Source organism: Pararge aegeria, chromosome 23 (genome assembly GCF_905163445.1).
Source record: "Pararge aegeria chromosome 23, ilParAegt1.1, whole genome shotgun sequence".
In the NCBI taxonomy this organism is placed as follows: domain Eukaryota; kingdom Metazoa; phylum Arthropoda; class Insecta; order Lepidoptera; family Nymphalidae; genus Pararge; species Pararge aegeria.
The window spans coordinates 12,201,523-12,227,121 of record NC_053202.1 but is presented as its reverse complement, the minus strand read 5'-3'; the positions used below and the strand labels follow the sequence as shown (position 1 = coordinate 12,227,121).

The 25,599-nt window shown below is 35.1% G+C and overlaps 4 protein-coding genes across 10 annotated transcripts in view; 2 read left to right on the top strand and 2 right to left on the bottom strand.

Annotated features, from left to right (window-relative positions):
- The first annotated feature begins 1,802 nt into the window (after positions 1 to 1,802).
- On the top strand, positions 1,803 to 4,479 carry LOC120634388. Of its 2 annotated transcripts, none has more exons than XM_039904913.1 (2): positions 1,803 to 2,068; positions 2,698 to 4,479. In XM_039904913.1, exons 1-2 carry the CDS (start codon positions 1,969 to 1,971, stop codon positions 4,116 to 4,118), a joined length of 1,521 nt encoding a protein of 506 aa, XP_039760847.1. In that variant the 5' UTR covers positions 1,803 to 1,968; the 3' UTR covers positions 4,119 to 4,479. The 2 variants fall into 2 exon arrangements, with proteins under 2 accessions (XP_039760847.1, XP_039760846.1); XM_039904912.1 differs by having other exon boundaries at positions 2,692 to 4,479.
- Positions 4,480 to 9,328: 4,849 nt separating this feature from the next.
- Positions 9,329 to 18,697, bottom strand: LOC120634154 (nucleoplasmin-like protein). Of its 2 annotated transcripts, XM_039904570.1 has the most exons (6): positions 18,548 to 18,697; positions 17,328 to 17,467; positions 15,730 to 15,855; positions 14,914 to 15,039; positions 12,873 to 12,923; positions 9,329 to 11,792 (listed from the first exon to the last, which is right to left on the bottom strand). In XM_039904570.1, exons 1-6 carry the CDS (start codon positions 18,567 to 18,569, stop codon positions 11,691 to 11,693), a joined length of 567 nt encoding a protein of 188 aa, XP_039760504.1. In that variant the 5' UTR covers positions 18,570 to 18,697; the 3' UTR covers positions 9,329 to 11,690. The 2 variants fall into 2 exon arrangements, with proteins under 2 accessions (XP_039760504.1, XP_039760505.1); XM_039904571.1 differs by lacking the exon at positions 12,873 to 12,923.
- A 543-nt stretch (positions 18,698 to 19,240) lies between these two features.
- Positions 19,241 to 23,649, bottom strand: LOC120634111. Its single transcript, XM_039904504.1, has 4 exons — positions 23,390 to 23,649; positions 22,982 to 23,072; positions 19,783 to 19,935; positions 19,241 to 19,702 (listed from the first exon to the last, which is right to left on the bottom strand). The coding sequence occupies exons 1-4, from the start codon at positions 23,647 to 23,649 to the stop codon at positions 19,241 to 19,243; spliced, it is 966 nt and encodes a 321-aa protein (XP_039760438.1).
- A 603-nt stretch (positions 23,650 to 24,252) lies between these two features.
- Positions 24,253 to 25,599, top strand: part of LOC120634172 (ubiquitin thioesterase trabid) — a 30,882-nt gene continuing 29,535 nt past the window's right edge. For 4 of the 5 annotated variants that reach the window (XR_005659232.1, XM_039904602.1, XM_039904601.1 and 1 more), the window contains exons 1-2: positions 24,253 to 24,446; positions 24,750 to 24,893. The gene's annotated coding sequence lies outside the window, so the exon portion shown is untranslated. The other variant, XM_039904600.1, reaches the window with a different exon arrangement.

Sequence of the window (25,599 nt, the reverse complement as noted above, 5' to 3'; positions counted from 1 at the left end):
CGTTTTTTATTCATTCCTGTACACCCTAACTAAGCAATCAATTGACTTGATTTTTAGCAAAGATATAGGTGAAAGGAGCGTAACATAGTTAACATTTCACCCCAGGAAAATAAAAAGCTAGTTTTTATGCTTTTCTTGCATTTTCCCCAAGTTTGTCATCTGTGTTTATAACGGCTCGCTATCTTGTCTAGTTTATTCTACCCAGACAAAGATATCACATGAGACAAATTAGACCAACAGCATCATATTTTGTAGGTATAAACGATCATGTAGGTATCAACGATCAACCAGCGATTCCTTCGGACGATGGATGACATTAGGGTCCTGAGGCTAGAATAGGAACCCAGGTGCAGGTGAAAATGAAGGTTGGGAGGCTTTATTTAATATCAGTTATAATGAGTAGGCTTTACAAGCATTTCAGAGCCTCGGGGAAGAATAATATGTAAATAAAAAAAAAGATGGTCACTTTCTTCCTCAGAAAAAAAAAAAATATATTATTTTCCGCCTGACCCAGGAATGGAGGGAAAAAAAAAACTTCTCGAAAGGCATACCAACATGATTATCTACTAGAACAGCGTGGCAGTCATTCCGGTAAGTAAAAAAGTAAAAAATAAAAATTTAGAACCAAATTGAGAAAGAACCTTTTTTTTTTTTAAGTCGTCAAATTTTAAAGTAATTTATTTCAGTTTTGGAAGTATTTACAAGGTATACGACATTCGATGTTTCTAAATTGATTCGACATCAAGGTCAATAACTCAAGTCGGGATATTTCCCGCCACATTAAAATGTAACGCGTTTGTACAATTCTGTTACCCGAAGGTAAGTTCATTACAATGTTATAAATAAAAAACAACAAATTGTTTGGTATTAAAGATTGGTCTATTAGTCCTGTTCTATAAGCTTCAATCTTTCTACACAGAAATAAAGCGCCGCCGGTACTCTAATCGCTTATGATTGTTAGACTTACCGACTAAATCAGATGTTTCCAAAGTAAACCATACCAATTGCTTGAATAATAACAACAAAATAATATTAATTGTTCAATTCAATGTTTGATGATAGACAAAGTTCAAAATTAAGTCAATTTTCAAATATTAAAAACGTAATGGCGTCACTTTTCAGCTTCGCAGTTTGCTTTGACAAATTGACATTTACCAAAAAAGTAAACATGGCTGATGGCAGCCGACATCAACCAAAGAGGATATAAGCCATAGAGTATGGTCCGTTTTTCTTAACTTGACACGTGAGGAACTGGTATAGAACAATAATTATTGTCTTTCCACTTAATTTAGTCATTTTGATTAATCTTATCGGTTGCTAATGCGTTTTAATGATTTAACTTGAGTGTTGAATTCGAAAAAGTGGTAGAAAGGAAAAGACAAATAAATTTAATATTAAGCTTATTTTAATACCTGTTTTACTAATAATTCGTAATTTATAGAATTTTTATTTATCAAACAACAGTTCGCATAATATTTAGCTAAAATTTTATAATACAATAAATGCAAGCAAACATGTAGTCCCTTAATTATAGGCACTTAATTCATTTAGATATGAAGCACTAAATGTTCCCGTCCAGTTCACGCGTCAAGCTATGATAAACCCACAATAATAAACTACAGGTTTAAATTTAAAGGATTAGGACCCACAAGCGTAAACTCTAGGTAAACTGAAGACTAAACCACAGACCAGTAAATAAATGCCACATGCTAGTCACTATGTTTACTGGTCTATGTTAAACTTTAAAGAGAGTTAAAAAAACTAATTCGTCTATACTCTATGTCTATCAGTGATTTGTTTACAATATTTTTTTTATTGAATTTTAAAAACTTTGTTTCGCAAGATGATTATTTCTAGCAACTAGCAGATTTACTTTTGAAAATTCGTATTAATCAATCAACAACTTACATTGAATTACCAAGTGTAATCAGCTCGCAAGTCTATGCATTCTTTAGGATTCAAGTTAATATGGAAATCAATAATCCACAAAGTTATTGGTTTGTCGTTAGAGAAGACCAAAGCAATGTTATATTTAGTAGTAACAATTTCACTATACAAGCACCACAGAGTAAGTACTTAATTACATAACACTAATTCGGTCCTACTAAATTTTTGAAATGGCATTACAAATTAAATACACATTTACATCGAGAGACGCGCTCATCCATCATCATACAAAAAAGTACACTGATCCAGTTCAGTTCAGTTCATAGTAAAACCAAGAAGTAAAGTCTCAGTTTCTTAATTTTTTTGCCCACCAACCCGCATCGGTGCAGCGTGGTGGGCTTTGCTGAAAAAAATCTCTCAGTTATTGTAAATGATGATTATTATCATCGATAATTTCGATTAAAATTGGTTGCGTTGAATTTAAGATGCAGCTGAAAAAATGGCACATAATAAATTATTAAGCCCAACAAACTACATTTTAGCAGTGTTGAGGGTCTAAGCTCTATAACCCTCATCTATCAGTGGAAGGTTTAACAAGTACAGCTGAGGGATATTGCCATTGTCGCTTAGTTGTTGTTCCCTGTGACTTTGTTGTGTGGAAATTTTGTTTGCTATGGTATTTTCTAACTGCTGAACTACCACTACCTGTCAGGTAGTGGTTGAACCTGAAGGTTTTCAGTAGCAATCCCCTCTCAAAACTTGCGTATTTATAATATTAGTTTAATTAATATATTTATTTATCAGTTACAGGACAAGACACAAGATACATTGTAGACAACACAGTAGACAATCGCCAATACGTTCATAATGTCCAAGCAGACAATATACCTGAAGTACAAGAAGATGCAGCAAAAGACACTAAAGACTTTAACTTTTGGGACAGGAATAAAATAAAACTATTGCTCTCACTTTGTCTAGAAAACAGATTCAAAAGTGCGAACAAAGACAAAATGTTGTGGAATGAGATATCCATACTTTTAGGCACCACACCTGAAGAGTGTGATAAAAAGTATAGAAACCTTCGCAGAACATACATTAGACTCTTAAAAAAGCATAGAGCAGGTAAAGATATAAAATGGGTCCATTACAATATGTGTGATGAAGTGTTCAAAGAATGCAAGTCAATGTCTATGACCATGTTGCCACCCTGGGAGGACACAAAGGTACGTAAACTATTAAATCTGTACATTGAAAATATTAACAAGTTCCGCAGTCCTGATCATTTGCAAAAAGACATATGGAAAGACATTGCTTCTCAATTGAATACTACAGAGTACAATTGCTATCACAAGTTTAAGAACATGAAAAGAACCTACTTTAACTTGATTGAGAGAAGTCAGGAAACTGGAAAATTGAGAAAGTGGCCATACCATCATTACTTTGAACGAATTTACTATAACTACCACCCAGATTTGGGACCTTGGAATAGAAATAAAATAAGACAACTAATAAATGCATATTCTGATATTGCACATAAATTTAGAAATCCGAAATATCAGAAGAAAGAACTGTGGAGAGAAATTTCTAGAAAAGTTGGCGAATCTCCAAGTAATTGTGACAGAAAATTTAGAAATCTAAAACAGACTTACTTGAGATTAAAAATCAGAGCAGACACAGGGAGGTCTATAACCAAATGGAGATACTTTAAAGATTTTGTGACAATATTTGAGAATGAATCATTCGCTATTATAGAAGAGGGACAAGACATGGTGTACAAGTCTTTAGAACATGATTATATTAAGCAACTATTAACATTTTATCTAGATAACAAGCAAAAATTTAATAATCCACTTGTGAAGAAGAAACATTTATGGAGGCAAATTAGTCCACGGCTAGGATTGACAGCAGAAGAGTGCGATAAAAAATTTCGTAATATGAAACAAACCTATATAAGACTAGCAGAGAAAAAGAGAGATACTGGTAAAGATAATACCTGGCCATACTACTCATACTTTGAAGAAATCTATGATGGATCTAAAATGTTCAAATTACGAGAATGCAGTCACAAATGCAACATTGATAATACCACCATTACAGAAATAAGAAATCTTGTCAGCGACCATGAGACAAAAGACAAGGATAAGTTTGAGAAACTTGTCTCCGCCATAGAAGATTCAAATAACATTCAAAGAGAAAGAAATAGAATTTTGCTAGCTCTCTTAAATAGATAGTACTTTAACAACTAAACTTGTTAAGATAAGAGAGAATCGTAAGTTTCGCAGTCCATTGCACCACGTGTGGTGAACATGGCGCTATCAACATATGCCAAGAAAAAATCTGCGGCAGAATGGGACAAATTAGAAGGTCTAAGGCACTCCAAGAAATTCTTGGGCGTACTTGGAGCTTGTTTTCCAAACAAAATTAACAGACTGAGTAGGAGACAGGCAAGATACGCCATAGCGACCATAACAGGACACTTCGGCACAGGGTCCATGCTGCTCAAAATGGGCATGTAGGGCCTGCAACGAGGACGTCGAGTCCATGGAGCATTTACTTTGTGAATGCGACGGATTGGCTAGAAAGCATTAAACACACAACCACAACAGAATCATTAAACTCTTCACCAGATATGGCTCTCTCTCTATTAAAGGAAAATGTGCCTGAGTGTAACCATTCTTTTAAATTCACGCATGTTAGTGGCTCTGACGTTATTAAAGCCTTTAAATTATTAATTAATAAAAAAACAAATGATCTGTGGGGCATTTCCGTAAACGTTGTCAAATCATTGATTGATATTGTTGCACCCGATTTAGCCTTAATATTTAATAATTGTATAGATTGTGGTGTGTTTCCTGACTTAATGAAACTTAGTAAAATAGTTCCATTGTTTAAATCGGGTAGTACTTCTGACCCCACTAACTTTAGACCAGTATCCGTACTACCCACTTTCAGTAAAATCTTTGAAAAACTCATTTTAAATCAATTACTTTACCATTTTCATAAGTATAATTTACTTCATATTAAGCAATTTGGTTTCACACGGGGTCGCTCAACAATCGACGCAGGTGTTGAGCTAATACAAAACATATTTGAAGCCTGGGAGGAGTCACGTGATGCACTTGGTGTGTTCTGTGACTTATCTAAGGCGTTTGATTGTGTTCAACACGAAACGTTAGTTAGGAAACTACACCACTATGGAATTCAGTTTGTAGCTCTAGACTTAATGAGTAACTATCTACGCGATAGAATTCAGAAAGTCGACGTGAATGGAAAACGGTCTAATGGATCAGTTGAAAATAGGTGTCCCACAGGGGTCTATATTAGGACCATTTCTGTTCCTTATTTACATTAATGACCTTCCTTACCTTGCCAAGGATAAACACGGGATAGTTCTGTTTGCCGATGATACATCACTGACTTTTAAAATAAATCGACGTGAACTAGCTTTTGAAGACGTAAACAACTCTCTCGCTAAAGTGGTACAGTGGTTTGAAGCTAATAATTTGGTTCTTAACGGAAAAAAAACCAAGTGTATAAAATTCACTTTACCTAATGTTAAACACGTGAAAACCACTGTACTACTTAATAATGAGGAACTGAAACTGGAGGATACGACAGTTTTTCTAGGAATAACGTTAGATTCTAAACTTCAATGGGGCCCTCATGTAAATAATTTATCGAACAGGCTTAGTTCTGCTGCCTATGCGGTAAAGAAGATACGCCATATGACCGACGTAGAAACTGCGAGACTGGTATATTTTAGTTACTTTCACAGCATTATGTCATATGGAATTTTACTTTGGGGTAATGCTGCTGATATTAGCACTATTTTCGTGCTGCAGAAGAGGGCTGTTCGTTCTATCTACAAAATGGGTCCGAGAGAGTCATTGAGAGATAAATTTAAAGATTTTAAAATAATGACAGTGTATAGTCAGTACATATTTGAAAATTTAATTTACGTTCATAAAAACATTTCTAAATTTAAGAAAAAATGTGACTGCAATAATTTAAACATTAGAAGTAAGAATAAACTTACAGTGCAATATACTAGGTTACATAAAATTCATAATTCGTTTAAAGGAAATTGCATACAATTCTACAATAAACTACCAATTGTCATCTTGGAGATGTCTCTTAAAAAGTTCAAAGTTTGTATTAAACGTAAGCTTATAGAAAAGTCCTATTATAGTATAAAGGACTACGTAAACGATAAAAAAGCTTGGGTGTAAATTATTGCTCTAACCAGGTTGCTCTTCTAATAATTTAAAATGACATTGTGAGATGGTGATAACAAAAAAAAAAAAAACACCCGGCTAAGTTTGTTGTGGGCTTCTTCTTAGACCAGGACGCGTTTGGAACCCTCGTAGCTTTAGTTTTAAGTTTACGAATGTGGTTATCGCCATCATCTCACTACCGTGTGGTTCTTATGTACGCATCAAAAGTGCCACCTGTGGGCCTACTTGAATAAAGATATTTTTGACTTTGACTTTTGACTTTGACTTTGCGGTTGGACCTCTTGGGAGTGGCTTATCCACAACCAGAGTATTACTGTGCCTCCAACCTAAAAGCTTCAATCAAACTCTTAGAGTGGATATTTGAAGCTATTTAGGGTGAGGGGATACAAGGACGGGGCGAGCACAAAAGATCCTGGAGGGTCGAAGTGCACCCGCTGAAGCGGGCCTCATTACAAGATAGATAGATAGATACCTACCTAGACATTTCTAAAGCTTTCAGAAAATAATGATTATGCCCTAACTTTAACCTTTATTATATTGTCGCAATGGTGTTTAATACAGCTTCCAGAAACTAGATTTAATGTATATGTAATATACTCATTTCGAATCTCGTTTGCAACTTGTGGTTTGTAAGAAAGTTAGTTTCAACGACTCTCGTCATATCAATAAAACTTGTTTTACTTTACTTTCGAAACAATTACTTCTTCATTATTAGTTGTAAAAGAACAGAACCACCTTTTAAACTTCTACAAACTGTAGTTTCAAGTTTTAACTACCGTAAAACACAATTGGTGTGAATTGACACAATTTTTATGTATATCTTCAATAGTCGAGAGAACATTATATTGTGCTTATATCATGTCTCCTTGCTATTTCAATATTTTTCAATCATCTAAATTGGGATTTATTCCTTAATTACAGCCCAAAATGCAAAAATATGTTACGTTTCTATTGACCCGCACATGGGTTCAATACACGAGGAACCTAGTACTAAGACTTCGCTGTTCGTCTGTCACCAGGCTGTAGCTCATTAATCGTGATAGTAAGACAGTTGAAATTTTCATGGATGATGTATTGCCGCTATAGCAATAAATATTAAAAAATAGAATAAAACACGGAACGCGCGAGTCCGATTCGCACTTGGCCAATTTTAAAGGCTTTGTACCGAAATGGTAAAATAGAATCCTATAAAGCCATCGACATGATATTCGAAATAATAGTGAATCTATTAATGGAGTTAGTTGGAGGAGAAAAAAAATATCCTGAAGTGCAATTTATGTTTACTTTTATGATACCAGCAATTATTAAATAAATGTTTTGATTAAAATCACAAGCTTCCCTTTTTATTTCCTATTTCCCTTCCTAATTACTTCTAAACAGGTGGACGCCAATTGGTCCACAGGCGGACGCAATCTGGATTTTGTGGACGCAAAATGGGAAAATCGCCTGCTTCAGCTATTTTTACCTGTGTAGAATAAAACATCAGATGCGTTGTCCAAAACTGTGCATTAAACTTGACAAGACTATATAGGGACTACATTACAACCATGTTTGATTTAAAACTACCGCAGGGACATTTTTTTTTTCACGTTCAAACCTAACAACTCCACTAAGTGGACGCAAACAGGCGAAATGACCCTAACTGTTTTTATTGTAGTAATATCTGACATATTTTCATTAGATAAAATTGTCAGTTTTCGTTCATTATTTTCCGTTGCATTTTTTTGTTTATACGTCATTTCTACGCCGGTATCATTTTGCATCTCGTTTATTTGTATGTCATGTATAACAATTCCATAATTATGGGCATTCTATGAAATTGTTTGCTATAAAATCAAAGTAATTATTGTGTCAAGTTGTATTTTTTCAGTGTCTTGTCCGTTTTCTTTTTCAGCAATATTCTGATCTTGACTTTTAGTTTTTTTCGCTATACCTTTTCCCGTATATTTATTTATTTCTTTGCCATAGTAAGTGTTAGTTGTAGTATTTTCTTTGTTGTTTTGTATGATTTTGAATGTTAGTCATCGTAATTTTTATACCTTTTCCCCCTAGGATCAGGTTTATACACACGCGGCATAATTATATGTACCTATAACAGAAGAAATTAATTATGTTGGCGATTAAATTATTATCTACCTACATAATTAGTAGTGATTTGGTAGTTTGTAATTTAATAACACCTACTAGCTCCCTCGAGCATTGACCTAGATACACATTACGGGTATCTAGACCTAAATCTTAAAACAGTACAGTATAGATCATCAATATCTTCCGAATCATACATCGCCCAAGAGTTCTAAATTTCTAACAAAAAATAAAAAATTCAATAGATAGCAGCCCTAACCCATTTTTCTAATCACCTCTTACTTGTTTCTATTAAACCCTTTCACGTGTCTATTGAACCTATACTACGTATCTTTTGACCCCATACTACGTATCTATTTGACCCTTCCCCGTATCTATAAACCTCAATCACAAATTAAAAGTTTCTTGGTTTACAATTTTACAAATATGTATTTCGAAATTTATATCACAAACGTAGTTACCTTTTTATTAATCTGGGTGACAAACAACCAACGAATATATTAACCAGTTGTGATGCCACCAAAATACTTCGTTTCACAATGAAAAAAGTTATTTTTACTAGAACTCGTTGAACCTGCATAAAGGGGATTCACTTCAAAATCTTATTTTAATATGTTGGCTAAATCTCACATCAATTCAGTGTTGCTATTTAAAAAAAAAAAATATACTGCAGTTTTAAAAAAATATAAATTTCGGATCTTTTTTCTTTCAAAATGTTTTGCTATAGTCTGTAGAAAATCATTTTTAGTTTTGTCCCTATTCACCCCTGCGATTTTATTCACCCCGTTTTACGGTACTCTTGTTTTTCCCACCATCAATTAATTGCCTTTCATTTCCCATTTTTTTTTTTAATGAGAAGGTAGTTTGAAAAATGAGTATTCTAAAAAAGAAACTTTCTAACCCTATGAAAAAGAAAATTCAAAATTCCTCATGTTTCTTTATTTTAACTGTAGGCCCAACACTTCATGGATAGAACTTGAAAATTCTCCTGTGTATATGATTGCCCCACAACCCGTACGGGATGTGGGGCAATCGTATACCTACACATATCTCCAAGAGAGATTTCTTTTTTGTCAGCAGCATGCGAAAATGAAATGGTATGGAAAATAAAAAGTCGGGTATGAATGTTTAGAAATGGTTTTATTATTACGGTTCTTATGTTTTTATATGTATATGTACAAACAAACTATAATAGTTTAATCGGTTTCATTCTGAAATGAGAAATCGTTACGTGGGATACCTGCAGCTACTCATTACAAAATACAAAAAACGATCAATGTCTAAACATACACTGATTACACTTACGTCCTTAACTTAAAAATACATCTGTGTGATCACTTATTTTATTAAATTTGACATTAATAACACTATACCACAGTAAGGAATGAAAAAATAATTTCAGAAAAACAGATTTTAAAGAAATCACTCGTACTGGGCCCGAATGTCAATTCTTATGTAATAAGCGCATCACTAGATAGCGTAAATCTGCACGCAACTAATACTAGCCAGTATGTAACGATTGCGAATATCGTAAAGCGTACAAGTTCGGTGCAGTTGTTGTATGGCATTGTCAAACAGTTGACCATACAATGTCTCATTTACGCCAACTCCAGTGACTCGCAATTACCTAAAAGCAGTTATATATCCACAGGGAACGAAGCCAAGCTAGCCGCCTACTTAAGTGGTCTCGAAAAATACCCCTAATAAATGGGCTACTTTCTCGCAGCAACGTATCATAGTTTCTTTTTTTTGTTAAAATAAACGTATACTGGTTTTTCTGTCATTGGTAATTTTGCATTTGAAAGTTGAAGACGAGAAAAATAACTTGAACAATTATTGACAAGCAGAGTAGTCTGTTTTTAGGATTTTGACTTCTTTTCTCCGAGACTTTCCAATACTATGAAAATGAAAGACGCAGAGCCCTGTCATGTCACGTTTTGTTCGAAGAATTTCCCAGGAATGGGGCAAGTCAGTTCTACTTGGCATCGTTCGCGTTGGACAACAACGCTGGAAAAACACTCACGAGCGCTGAAGTAACTACAGGATCAGAACATTTTGTAGATACCTCGACCGGTAACGCCAACATACGCACACGTCCAATCACGCACAGAGTCGATACAATGCTAACCTAGATTGAATTACCACGCTATGTAGTTACAACTAAGGTGCCCCCCCTGGCCCACTCGCACCGAAGTGGCTGACCTGTCCAGTTGCAGCTTACTAGAGCAAGGGAAAAGATAAGACCACGCAAATAAGCATACTATTTAGTTTTAAATAGCTTCCGCTTTAACAAATTACATTCTGGATGTTTAGTTAATATACTGAGCAGACATTAGCTATTGAAATAACTTCTTTAAGATTTCAGTAGTTTACCATATTATAATGTGCCAAATATCTAGATCCTTACTTAGCTTCGTACTGTATATTTATGAGACGTCAATTGGAAATTAAAACTTATGTATTTCTATTTCATAGTACATGTAATTGCAGCACTGCAGAAAATGGTGTAGTGTACAAGTCTGACACATGAGCCACCAAGAATAATCACGATTTTGAGATTCAATATTGCCTGCGTTTAAATTTATTAATGAAGTGATATTATTAATGGCATACATACAAACAAGTTATCAAAATTTATTTGTATCTAGACTAGACATTGATGGTTGTTTAATACTGGACATATTTAGCTGTAACTCTTTTTTAGACTAAGGAAGCTTAACTACTTACATTCAGGATTACATTGCTTGCCTAGAGTAGTACGACGCTAACTTTTCTATTGGTCTTAAAGTTGTTTGATTAGAAACGTTAATATCTACTGGTAATTATTAGATTATTATTTTTTTTAGTTGTAAGTGTTATATCTTTTTTGCACATCAAAAATGGCGGAGTCGTCCGGTATCGATTCCACGTCTATTTGGTTAACGCCGGAAGTGTCAAGGCAACAACTCGCCGGATGGTCCGGGCCAAAATGAAATGATATGTAATTTTTTTATTTTTACGGTCTACAACTCTCCATGCATCTAGTGAGTGCTCTTTAACCGACCAAACATGTTATACCATTTTTTTGTTAGGATTACTGTGAAACCTTCACTAAATAACTTCAGTAAATTTCTAAGTTTTATAAGTTACTCTCGTCATGGATTTCGACATCAATGATTATGCGAACCTGTACAGTCGAATTGGCAAGGCACTCCAGCGGTGATAGCCAGAGCAGGTTCGAAATAATAATTCGAAGAAATAATACGTACATCAGGTACGTACTTTTAGAAATACACGACCATAAGAAAGCATGTAATTTCAAAGCTTGGCTCTAAAAAGGTCTATCTTAACCCTTCAGTCTGAGCGGCAAACTAAACGCGATTCCTTTATAAATAATACTCGAGCGCGGATTACCTACAATGGAGACAAAACCAAGTGTTTAGTGTCAGTCTTTACGGAATTGGTCTATCAGAGGGGCTGGGGGCGAGGGCCGGCGCTGGCGGCTCACTTCTTGGCGTTCTTCTTGGGCGATGGGGCTTTGCCTTTAGCGTTATTTGACATTTTCGATTTCTTACCCTTGGGCTCGCCCTCTTCATCATCCTCGTCCTGTGGCAAACGAGAACAATTTTTAAAATGCACAAGATAATAAAACTCAGTTGAATAAAAACAGAATTTGTGCACATCTCCTACCGCTGTCACACAGCATCTGTATTGAGCATGCAGTACCTAACTATGATTCTTTAATCAATCACAAGTTAACGCTGGAAAACTTCTTATCTTGTACTACACTTTCATAATCATCAACAATTATATAGCATAGAGAAATCCTACTGCTGCCTCGTCCATTTGGAAGTCGGTTAAATAAGCAATCGAAGGGTAATGCTACTTTTTTTCACAAAAAAAAAAATTTAATCAGAAGGTAAAGGGAATTAATGAATGAGTACAGAAAACCAACAGCCAATTTTGTTGAGTTATTTGTCATCAACACGTTTTACCAAAATTTTGTTTCAAGGGCCCAATTATACCAAAAAATATGACAGAAACTTAAGACCTAGAAGTCAGGCAGGTAAATTATTATTTTTTTAAATAATAAATTAAACTGTCATCATTTTCCTGCAGAACTGGGCCGCAAGCCCTTTTCCCTCTGTTGTGCTGATCGTACACTAAATGACACGTTCATCCAGATTTTTAAACATTTAAATGACATCACCAGCTATCAATTTTTCAGTAAAACAATTACCAGCTAAGTATTTTGTGAACTTCTCCGACCTGTGCTTGTTCAAGGTTTAAGTTACTTGTGTGGAGTTATCTTAATCTCTTAAATTATACACTAATTTGACACCGTAGTCAAATTATAAATATGTTTTGTAAATAAAAAAATATTTGAAAACTTACATTAACGGTACATAACATGTTTGGAACCAATAAAGATTTTTAATTACAACCACCATCAACTTAAAACAATGGAGAAATATCAATGTAAAGTTCCAAACAGTATATTAAAAATTTGTAAGGTATTTCTTATTCTGAGCATTACAAACATGGTCATATTACATCCACGCGTTTCTTAATTATCACGCGTTTACAGAAGACTATACCGTGTCGACGGATGCGTTCTGCGCGTGCCAATTAGTGTGCGAACAGCTTTAAACTCGTAATTACATATTAGTTGAAGGTTTTCAGTACCTCATTCGTCTTGCGCTTGCCAGGTGTTGGTTTCCTTTTATTCTCATCTTCCTGCAAATGTGTAATCTACTGAGTCACTTGTTCATACAAATGCAACCGAAAATTTGTTATCTACACGTAAATAAGCAACCACACTTAAGCCAGTGCGATAGGTGCCACTGGCGTTATGCGAGCGTTGGCGTTTCTTCCCAGTCCGCGCAGCGTCGTCGCGACATTAACGTTGCGCACATACATGTTGCTATTTCGGGCGTACAATCAGAGACAAAACGGAATCCGACGGGGAAACACTACTGTTGGCTGTGCTACTTCAACGAAAATACGAAAAAGGGGTAACCAGTATTAAAAAAATTGAAACTGAATTTATCACAGAGCAAGTGTGATTTTAATTGTTGACAATAAAAGCAATGTTAACGTTGCCAAGTCTCCGCGCGAACGCATGCCACTATGTTTTGTCTAATTTAGGATGATAATTTAGGATGATAATTTGGCAGATCGCAGTAGGGATGAGGTAATGTATAATCGTTACCTACCCAACCTATTCGATTATCGACCATAGTGTATGGTAAAATTATAATTTAGGACCAATCATTTCATATTTCTTCTATTTTATGGTAATCATTCCCATCCATTGATTTTACATGCTACACGACAGGCAATAAACAAGTGTTATGATTTCTTATTTTACACAGTTTGTTATAAAAAAAATATATATATATAATAGTTTTTTTTTTGGATACGCACGCATTATCTAGTTAGTTATCTCATTATCGGACAAACAAGTTTCACTAAACATTAAAATTTGAGATCTTTGTACAATTGAATCAATGAAATTACCGGAATAAGCCTGCAGACTTTTACGATAGCTAACTTCCGGATCGGTTTTTTGTGACAGTGAGCGCGCACATCGTACAAATTTACTCTCATCATTTTTCCCAACGCGCCAAAAGAAGCATAGCTTCAAATATTGTGAGATACTTCTGTTAATTAAATGTTCGATTTATTCCATTGCAAAATCTATTTCTATAGTCAGTTGTTGTTGGTTATGTGTGCCATTCACTAAGTGGGTGGTATCCATCCAAACCAATTAATCACGATATTATCTGTATATTTTGCCGGAAAAGAATACGAAACTTTACGGGTGTGCACCTTTTAAAATTATGATCATCCTAAATTAGACAAATCATACTCTGGACGTTGACGTCGCGTCAAAACGACGCTGCTACCCGGACATTGAAGCGCTAACGCACGCATGATGCCATTGTGATAGGGTCATTATTGTTGCTGAAAATATTAAATTACTTCACCCGTAAAATAAAAAAGATGTGGTATGTTCAAGCCTTTGTTCATCAACAAAGGGCCCACCCCTTTGAATATGTTCCGGATTACATACATAAATGTTACAAGAGCTCTTAATATACAACATGTAAATGAAAACCGAAATAATACTTCACAGGCTTTAGAGGTATATTATATTCTGTCTCACAAGACTTAAAATCCAATAGTTTTTGAGTAAACTACTGCCATATTTCTTTCACATGCAAAATTAAAATCATGTGACTCCTGTCACTTTATTAGGTACGCGTCGCGTAGGTACTATGCGCTTGTCGGTCTTTTATCTTCAATAGGGTTGTCATAAGTACACACTTAGAACTTTATGAATTAGTTTGTATGGAAAAAAATAAGCTTTTGATTTAATATTTTTACACAGTGATTCCTTATGAAATATACTCAATATTATCGTAATTCTGATACACGTTGTATAGGTATTTTACAGCTAAAGGTACGGCGGTGGGCACGGTGTCCCATGTTCAATGGTATATTGAAGTCGATCGTAGTTCGTAACTGCATGTTAAACTTATTACTTATTGTTATTTTAACTTTAATTTTATAGTTTCCTTTTCAGTGTTTAACACTGTTACGCTGCCAAAATGCATTAAAAATAGCTTGGTCGGAGGTTATAGGAGTCTTGCGCCCAGCTAAGGCATCGATACTGAGATTCAGTATAAGTCTATGAAAAAGAAAGTCAATTAACAAGAATTACCTTAAACTGAGAGTCTTCACCTTCTTCTTCATCTAGCATTTCCTCTTCCATCTCCTCCATATCTTCGAACTCCTCCACCAGTGCACCAAGCAAATGCTGGCCGATCAAGTGCACTGGCCCTGAACCCTACACAGTGAACATCTGGTGAATATGTGTGATGGAACTTTCATTATCAGAAGTGGGATAACAGATAGTAATCAGCCAAATGCCTCGAAAGTAATCACAGTCAGGCAGAGTTGCGTCAAAACGACACAACACACCCGTCATTTATTTACTGGTTAGTTTTATCATCATTTTGAATAGTTTAACTGTATGACAGTATTAAGAGAATGGTGCTTTTATTCGAAATAAGGAGCTAAATTTTTTTCACTAGACGTTGCTATGTAACCTTTTCTTAACTTGATACTTAAAGTCATGCGTCATCTTTTAACAAGTATGAATAGCATGTAAGTAAATTGTCTCATTTACATTTACAGTTTTTTTAGGTGTAGGTTCCGACATAACTTACTATTGTAAGACCAGAAAAGTGCCACTAAGATAAGCAGATTTAGAATTCTGGTACTATTTTGTGTAGAAACAGAATTGTGGTAAGTTTAATATAACTGCCGCACACCCTAACAAGTTAGCCTGCTTCCATGTTTAGGCTGCATCAGAACTTACCACTAGATGAGATTGCAGCCAATGGCTATACAAGTATGTAGTAGAAAAAATACTCTAGAAATTGACTAATATTAATATCTGGAAGATACTTTATTGACAGACCATTTAACTTGCTTGGAAATGTTATATTTGAATAAATAGCATTTTTATTATTACCTGTATGAGTGTGAAAGTTACAGGTGCATCTGGGAACTCGATGTGTAAGCGAACTTGCCGCGTCTCACCCACTTTAAGGATGGCCACTGGAATTTTGATAGACTCCTGAAGACACATTGTCTCCACCTGTAACAAATTTGCAAGAGTTAATTTACTTGGCCTGTATAAAGTGCCTTTCACTTTTGATGCCTAAGCTGTAAAGCTTGTTTTAAAAATAGAACAAATATTAAAAAACCAGCCAAGTGAGAGCCGCACTCGCGTACATAGAGTTCCATACCAGTATCTATACTACAAAAATGTATGTAGAATGGGAGCCCCTAAATATAGTAACATAAATACATCCATTTGTGAAACTTTTAACAGTCTGTCAGGGTTTATGGGTTACAGGAGATCAGGTTACAGACTGACAGACAGATGGACCTTCCAATACACAATTTTACCCTTAGGGTACAGAACCCTAAAAAATATTATCTTCTTTAGGAATACTAACGTTTTTTTTAAAATCACCTTTAATTAAAAAGATAAGATAGAAACTGTAACAAGAAAGACAAAATAAAATATATATACATCCAACTCACTACAACCAATTATTTTTTGTGATATAAGGCTGCTAGTGCAATAGTTATTTGTTTATTGTTATTAGGTACACAAAACAGGTAATAACATGTATTTTTCTAAGCTACAACCCAAAGTAGGTATATGTGAGATAATATATATATATCTATTATTAAAGTTAGGTGCGTCCAATTTTGAAACAAGCAAACAAACATTATCACACAAATACATTGTGTTACATATTCAAAACATGTTTTTTTGAAATTTGTAATTTGATAAAAAAGAAAATCTTTGTGAATATTGAGATTTTAGAAAAACTACAACAGAAAGTTTGAACTAACCAAATATATTTCCTGACCTTTACCAATAGGTACTAAAACACCCCCCATAAAGTTGTGTGGAGTCCGCCAATTGTGGGAGGAGAGACCTATGCCCTGCAGTGTGGCCAGTAATGGGTTGATATGATGATGAGGATTAGACATGAAGTGGACTGAATACATCTGAATTCAGTTTAAAAAAGCTTTTTTATTAACTACTATTATAAATTTTTTGCCAACTAATATTATAAATTTTGGACGTGTTTCATTGTTTGTCCATCACAAAATTGATTTTTGGCAAAGAGTTAGCTGAAAGGACCAAAATTAACATAAGCATCTTTTCATCCCAGGAAATGTGTTCCCATACAATTTGTAAAAAAAACTTAATAAACAAGGACAAACAACATGGGTAATTTTCAAATCAATCACAAAGGTGAATAACAATGAAAATTTAAAATCTAAACCATTCATATTTCATAACCATAAACACCACATGGTGCATGTACCATTCACAATGAAAGGAATGTAACCAAAGAAAAGCCTTAATAATGGTCTTACTTTAGTAACGTAAGAGTGGAAATAATTTCATAAATATCAGAGGTAATATGTTCTCAATAATAGGATGTTTTAGTGTTTGCTTTGTCATCATAGGACTCACATGTACAGCCGTTTTTAAATAATAAATATAAATAAGATCTATAACGTTTACTATCACTTCATAGTTACCTGTACTACATTTAATTCATCTGCTTTTGCATCTGGGCCAAGGAGTGCTTGGCGTATCAGAAGCTTATTACTCCGTGGGTAGTCGCCTTTCGCTTCTGGGTCCCATGTTTCTGACTGATGTGTGGAAGATAGGGTGACACCTGTAACATCATTATACCGTCATTTGATACCAGTCAACTACAATAAACCAGGATCTTAAGTAATTCATGTTCCACAGCCTATTGGGTCCCACAGGTGTGCACATGCCTAGTCTTTCATTAGTTTTAGATCATAGACCCACCACAGTGCTCCAATGCGGTTTGGTGGGCTTTAACGACTATTACCACAAGTTAGTTACAATAACCGTAACCGACGCCGTGCTCTCTGAGGCACGGGGGTTGACAGCACAAATTTTCTTACTCCGGGCTGGTACAAAGAATCTTTAACAGGAAATATACAACAATCTAAAGTTTTTAATCCTAGACCTAGGATTCGAACCCAGGAACCTCGTGATCCGAGGTTGAACATGCCATCAACTAGCCCGACGAGGCAGTAAGACATTATTACCAGCATAATGTCACATTTACTGTCGGGCTCAGGTTTCTTCTCATAGAAACGAGAGGGCTTTACGATCAATGCAAGTTGGCGGGATTTCATTTACTATATATTTCTTGGTTAACGAATAATAACTCTCAATCGGAGCACGTAGGAAAACTAACCTCAAATACCCGGCAGGTGTTAGCTTTGTGGAAACTAATGCAATAAAATGGCAACGCCAACGGTCACTACTGACGCTTGGCCGCCATACTTTCAAATTCCGCGCCCTGTCGGAGCCTCCACAACTCTCATTTTATGATACAAGTACACTGCTGCGATGTCAATAGAAAAACGCTCGGAATTAACTAAATACTTCATTGTCCACCCATACATAAACAGCAACACTACGCCATTTATAACACTAATACATGAACATCATAATGGGTGGTACGAAATGGCGGCAACGATTATTTTGTTTTAATATTCAAGAAAATAATTACACACCATAAAAAACTACACAATAGTCATAGGGATACAGAGATAAAACTAGAAAAGCGAATATGGAATTGTGAAATAAAATGGCGAAGTAGCCGGGTGTTCGGGCTTGACGCTACTTTAAGCTAACTATAGCGATCAAAGTACAAAAGTTAACGAGTAAATAAATAGAACAAATTAATGGAAACACATTTAGGATTATTACTTACCATAGAAATATTCGTCCGACATAGTGATTTCACTAATTTATAAAGATTTTCGCGACACGTTCACGTGCAAAGCCGGCGCACTCAAGTCTGGGATCGGTGTTGCCATTTTTAAATACACAATGCAAGACATTGCAATTTTTTTTTTTGTGTAATGTGGTTAGCCTATAAAATTATTTTACCCAAATGCATATTTTATCATGCAGCAACATTGCTAACGAGTTCAAAATTCGGGTACGTTAGGCTGCGTATTGCCAACAACGACTTTCAGCTACAAAATTAATAATCTGGATTCAGAAAACTAAGCGTTAGCTGTAGGCTAAAGATCATGATTTTTTTTTTATAACGAGATGTTCTTTTCTTCATTCTAATCTTATTTATACTTTTACATTTTTATACTTAAACATGAAGATTAATTAAGAAACTATGTGTCTACGCCACACCTCAAGCCACACTCGTTTATCTAGTATGAGTTTATCTGGTATAAATTCTCGGGTTTTGTTTAATTAAATTGTTATTAATGCAGATTACCGGCAATCACTAACGAATGACCGGTGTATACGCAGTTCAACCAACCCTTTCTCCTTTAAAATAAAACTAAAATGCCATTTTTTACAATCATTGATTTTTTTATTTTATCCACGTAGAATTAATACAACAATAATAAAAAACTATGCAAAGTTCGTTACATACAAGTCACTTATAAAAATTTCTAGGCAAGAAGCTATCAGACATCGATCTATATCCAATTTTTCTATTGTTTTTGGTAAACGTATTAGTATTCTTAAGTTTATTAAAAAATCTTAATACTCTAGTAGCACTACTTTTGCTTCGTCGAAACCATTTTTCAATAGAATGCAACGACTTATGAGTTTGCAAGTTTTTATGGACTTCTAATAATTGCCTATCAGATCGTGAACATTGAGGATCAGCGAGCCCAGGTAGTTCAGCTTTTTTAACCTGATTGGAAAAACCATTATTTTCAATAAGGAATAGTTTTAATTGAGTATTTTCAAAATTGAGCTCTGCGTTGATTTTTATCAACTTAACATATTTTTTATGACTAGGATTACTGTAAGCACTTTTACTTAAGTCATCGAGCAATATATCTAAAGAATTCTTGTTATCTTCTAAAGTTGTAATAATATTTTCAAATGTCTGAAAAAATTGTAATTAAAATGAAAGTTTGAAAATATATATATATTACTTCAAAATACAGATTTAAAACACTAATTCACTTTATGCATGTGTGTTTGCAGCGCGTCAAATTTCTTTTTCAGTCCTCCTTTACTTTTCTTCAACTTGAAATATTTACTACAAACGTTGTATATCACCTCATCTTTCGATTTGATTTCATTTTGTAACGCTGAAATATGTTCTTCTTCGTCTAACTATAAAACATAATGTTCATATTACCACATTTGTAAGACATTATGACCACATGGAGAGTATGCCCTTTAAAAAAAAAAATTGAAATCGGTACAGGCGTCTTCGAGTAATCGGGTAACATACAGAAATAAAGATTTCGACGCATTGAGAACCTCCTCCTTTTTGAAGTGGGCTAAAAAGGGTCCGGAACTATAAAAAAAAAAATATTTTAGTGCCAGACGGTTCAGGTTAAAAGCGGTTATTAGGATTATAATACAAAGTATATGCGAAGGATTTGCGAAACAATTACAACTGGAAGTCGTCGCACAACCTACTCGACTAAACTCCGCTTACTGAGTCGTGGTCACAACTCGAGTACCTTTTAGCTTCAACGCGCATCGGTCCTCCGACAAAAGTGAACATCGCCACTTCAGCGTGCTAACCCTAAGAGCAACGTTGGTTACTTTGCTTCTTTGTTGAATAACTTCGTCCCGAACATAGCACACTTCATCATCATCATCACTTCAACCGATTGAAGTCCACTGCTGGACACAGGTCTTTTGTAGGGAGTTCCAAAATCCACGGTCCTGGGCCGCTTGCTTCCAGCGGCTCTCAGCGACTCGTTTAATGTCTTCTGTCCACCTCGTTGGGGGCCGACCGACGCTGTGTTTACTTGTGCGGGGTCGCCATTCCAGCACCTTGGAACCCCAACGTACATCGGTTCTCCGAGCTATGTGCCCCGCCCATTTCCACTTCAGCTTTGCGCTCGTCGGTAACTCTACGGGTTCTTCTTCGGATGTCCTCATTCCTGATTTGATCACGTAGAGATACTCACAACATTGCTATCTCCATCGCCCGCTGCGTGATTCTGAGCCTTCTGATTCTATGAGACTCATAGTAAGCGAGCACGTTTCCGATCCGTGAGTCATCACTGGCAGATGTCTCGATATTTCCGAGTTGGATTCGGCGGTTTACCTCTTTCTCAAAATTGGACCTTCCTAACTGGACCGTGTGTCCTAGGTATTCGTCTACAATTTCAAGTGCAGAGCTCCCAACTATTACTGTGTGGAACGGAACATGAGTGTTAGACATAATTTTCGTCTTGCTCATGTTCATACATAGGCCCACCTGTTGAGAAACTCTGCTGAGGTGATTGAGCATCGTATTAAGGTCTCTTAGAGTCTATGCCATTATGACCACATCGTCGGCAAACCGAAGTTGAGTGATGTCCGCGTCCACGCCGTGGTGTTCTAATAGCATTCATATTAGTGAAAATAATTATTGACTTTATTGCTTGAGTGTTTAAAGCCACCTTAATGAGTTTAGTTTGATTAGCAATTTCGATTCACTTTACATATATTTTTAAACTTTGGACTCTGCTGTTTTATTACTCGTGGTTGTAAAACTTGCGAGAACAAAGGATAGTAAGGATTTAGTGCTATTCTTATTATTGCTAACAAGGAACCTTATTACTAGACAGATAAAGTCCAAAATGTCGACCTAAGCCGAGATTCGGGTCAAAGTCATCTGTTCCCCCGATGTCATCGAGCCCTGGGGTTCTTTTCATGAAGAGTTACAACCCTTTAAGTGTTTATCTCCGATCCTTCCGAAAAATTAAATGACTGAGTTATTCTGCTCTGAGAGCGAAGCGAAACAATTTCGGCAGAGCTTACAAACAAGTGGTAAGTAATTGTAAAAAATCTGGTGACCTCTGCAACCATTCTGGACTACGACATACCTGCGATTGGGAAGTGTATTCTGAAACTCTGTATTATAAATAACTCTATCATTTATTCTTTTACTTATTTTTATTTTTTAAATTATTAACAACGCTTAAAAATAAACACTATTAAAAATTTATAAAAAAAAAAACTTTCACCCTCCGCTTGCGGGGCTTTTGAATGCCCAAGCAACCGGTGGTCAGGGCTCCAGAGTGAGGAACCTCCTCACAATACGCGCCGTTTCAAGGACTACTGCCTTCTGTATCCAACCCTTGATCCAACAACCAAGCGAAAGCTTCTTAAGATGTTGGTCGAAGCTTTTCGCGAGAAGACCATTGACTGAAACGACGATCGGAACAACAACGGTCGACTCAACATTCCACATGGTGGTAATCTCGTGAGCAAGGTCTAAGTATTTAGATACTTTTTCCTTTTCAGCTTTCACCAGATTATCGTCATGTGGAAAAGTAATGTCAACAATTATTGCACGGCGCACTGATCGATCGACTAGCACTATATCAGGTCTATTAGTTGTAATGTACCTGTCAGTGATAATCGTTCGATCCCAGTAGAGCAATGCACTGCTATTTTCAAGAACTGACGCCGGGTCGTACCTATAGTAAGGCATCTCAAAATCGATAAAGCCAAACCGAAGAGCAAGTTGTTGATGAACTATCCTGGCTACTTGATTATGTCTGTGCAAGTATTCGCCGTTAGCAAGATGAGAACACCCGGAAACTATATGCCTGAGGGACTCCCCAGGACGATGACACGCTCGACATATGTCTAGAGTGCCATCTTTCATAATGTATTTCCGGTAGTTTCTCGTCTTGATGACTTCGTCCATAATTGCACAGACAAAACCCTCGGTTTCCCCAAATAGGTCACCGAACTGTAACCAGGATACAGATGCGATTTGATCTACATCTGGTCCCGACAGGGCCTTGTAGAATCTGCCATGCAACTCCTTACTCTTCCATACCGCCACACGATCTGAGTTGCTAAGTACTTTTGGCTTGCGCCAGTTCTCTTTGCCAAGGAATAGTGGAGTAAGACCCTTATCTACTGAAACGACATCCTTACATATACCCACATTCATTCTAAGAAAATGATCTCTAAGATTGCACACCTCACGATTATGAAGGTTTTTGGCATTCAGAAGACCACGTCCTCCACACTTGCGTGGGATGTACAAATTATTATTATGTATTATAAATAAATTATTATTATATTATAAATTATTATTATAATAGCTGATGAAAGAAAGTCTTACAAGAGTCCTCAGGTATTCTTGTACCAAATCTATAGCACGCATCACTAATGTTGATATAATCAAGTACATACTTACGATATCGTCATAAAGCCCAATGTTTGCTAATTTCAATGAAAGCTTTTTTATGTTTTCCAACAAAAAATCTTTTTCTTTAGAATGTATTACTCTGAAATTATAAAAACGTTAATAACTAATTAAAACAGTATCCAAAAACTATGGACAGGCAGCAAGCCTTCTGGGCAATACTTGCTTACTATTAATATGTGAAAAAGAAAGTTAACATTACTTTAACATTGGGCCATTATACTTTCATCTCAATGAATAGGAAGTAAAAGATATTTCCGCCTTTGAGGTCTACGTAGGTTGGCAGACAGAAAGTTGGAAAGGTGTGGTCGGGCTTCAAAGAGCACTTAGATATAGAGAGCTTAAATAATAATAATAATATATTTTAAGTTTTAAATTAATTATGTAGTAACTAGTAACCTTTCATCGATTAATTCCTGCTGCAATTTTCTATTGATCCTCTGTAGGTTTTTGTGTTCAACATACAGTTTTTCCTTTTCACGAGCAAGATTCCCGATTGAAGCGTCCCTACCTTCTAATAAAACTTTAAATGAAGATAAATTAAGCTTGAGGGATTCAATTTCATCTTGCAACGTGTTAATTTCGTTTAATTTAGATATTTTTTTGCTCGAGGGAGATGATCTCAGAGAACTCTTAGACAAAATACGTCTAAGATTCATCTAGAAACATTGGGTAGTATATCTAAGCAAGTCATCCGATTTGAACATTGGAATCCAAATGAAGTATTTTTTTATCAATATTTACAAGAAATACCTAATCATTTGATTTTAATTCTTATTTCGTTTGACAATCTTGACTAGCATTGATAATCATAAAATGTGTAACCTTTCACGATACGCAAGTATTTCAAAATTGTAAATGTTATCACAGACTATTAAATAAATAGTTGGACTGGCTACGTCATGCTGTTTTCACTATTGACGATATGCTTTGGAGACTGAGTGTGTACACTCCGCCGAAAAGAAATAGACTAAATAGCTCTATTCTCTTCCTAACACAGATAAATTAAAAACTAACGACGTTGAGCACAGATATACGACCTACAATGTTGAGCCTACTTTTCTATGGAGATTCTATGAAAAAAAATATTACTATTAAGTCAATAGTGTAAAGTGGTAATTTAACTGCTATTGGTCCTTCTATATCTTTGCCATTTTATTATTGGACAAAAATTAAAATTGTTTATCTATTAACCAATACCGTTTCATTAATATCACTTCATTGTGAATTATTCCCTACTTAAGTTGGCGAGCCATCTGCCATCGTTTCGATCTGACATAAATTTATTTGTCAAAATACCGTAATAAACATAATTGCCTTTATCTCCGTTTCCTAAGTTTTGTTCTGTCTCCCCTGGTTTGTTTTATTTATTCTATCGTTATAATTCTCCATGAAAACGAAAATATATATTAACAAATAAATAAACTATTTCTGGTTACCAAGAGAAGAAACCGAAGTGAGTGAATTGTATTTTACCGTACTTGACCTTATGCCATCCGTGCCTCGATGCATTTTTGTTGTGTAACCAAAGCCAAGATATGGAGACGAGCGATGCCAAGATTAGTGTCAATATAAATTATTCGAAGGTGTAAATAAAATAAAAAATTGTGCGGACATTGGCTTTGAGATGTGTCAAAAATTCTAGTTAGAATTTACGAAATGTGATACTGTCTGTACGCTAGTAGTTTGATTGTACGTAACATCATAACAGATAAATAGAAGTTTAATATTGATTAATTAAGCTCCGTGTTGTTTTCAGGTCGCTGGCGTGAAAACATTAAACCGATGTGAGGTTAAACAAACAATTCACGCTAGAACACAAAAGCAGCTGTTCAAACTACAAGTATACGTACGATCTAGTGGCGATTTCAGTACATAGTTATTCCGTCGTTAATAGTGATAGGTAATAAAAAAACGAGGTGTTATTAAAAAAAAAAAAATATTATGTTGCCTTAAGTTATTTGATTGTACCAGACATTCAGAGTTTGTTTATTTGAGTACATTTAAATAATAATAATAATTAGATTCATTGCATAAATACACGTAGATAATCAGATGTTACAAATTTAGCTTTTGTTGTTGAAACTGTGTATTACCATTAATTTGGTGTGCAACTTACAATCATATTATATGAAATAAAAACATATTATTACACATACATTACAAAAGAAATTACAACTACAATTTGGACGCAAAAATATATAAATTATAATATCGATAGTAAATATCATCTAATGAAATGGAAATAAGCCGTTAAGTCAAAATACAAATATATTCTAATGAAATTAACAAAGTCATTCTTGAGTAATATCCATTATATTGTTGATAATACATGCATACAAAAATTATCGAGAATAATAACATTAAGTAAAGTCAAAAAATTCATTAATTGAGTAAAAGCACTTAAATAATAGCCACTCATGCAATTTTCTCTTAAATAAAGGAAGATTCATTCCTTTTATGGAATCTGGCAACTTGTTATATACTCGAATAGCCATACAAAATAAACTGAAAAACTTGTTATTGATTTTTTGTGTATGCTGAATAATGCACCTAGAGTGGAGCATATTTATTAATTTCCAAGTCAAAAGGCTATTCACCTTGCAAAC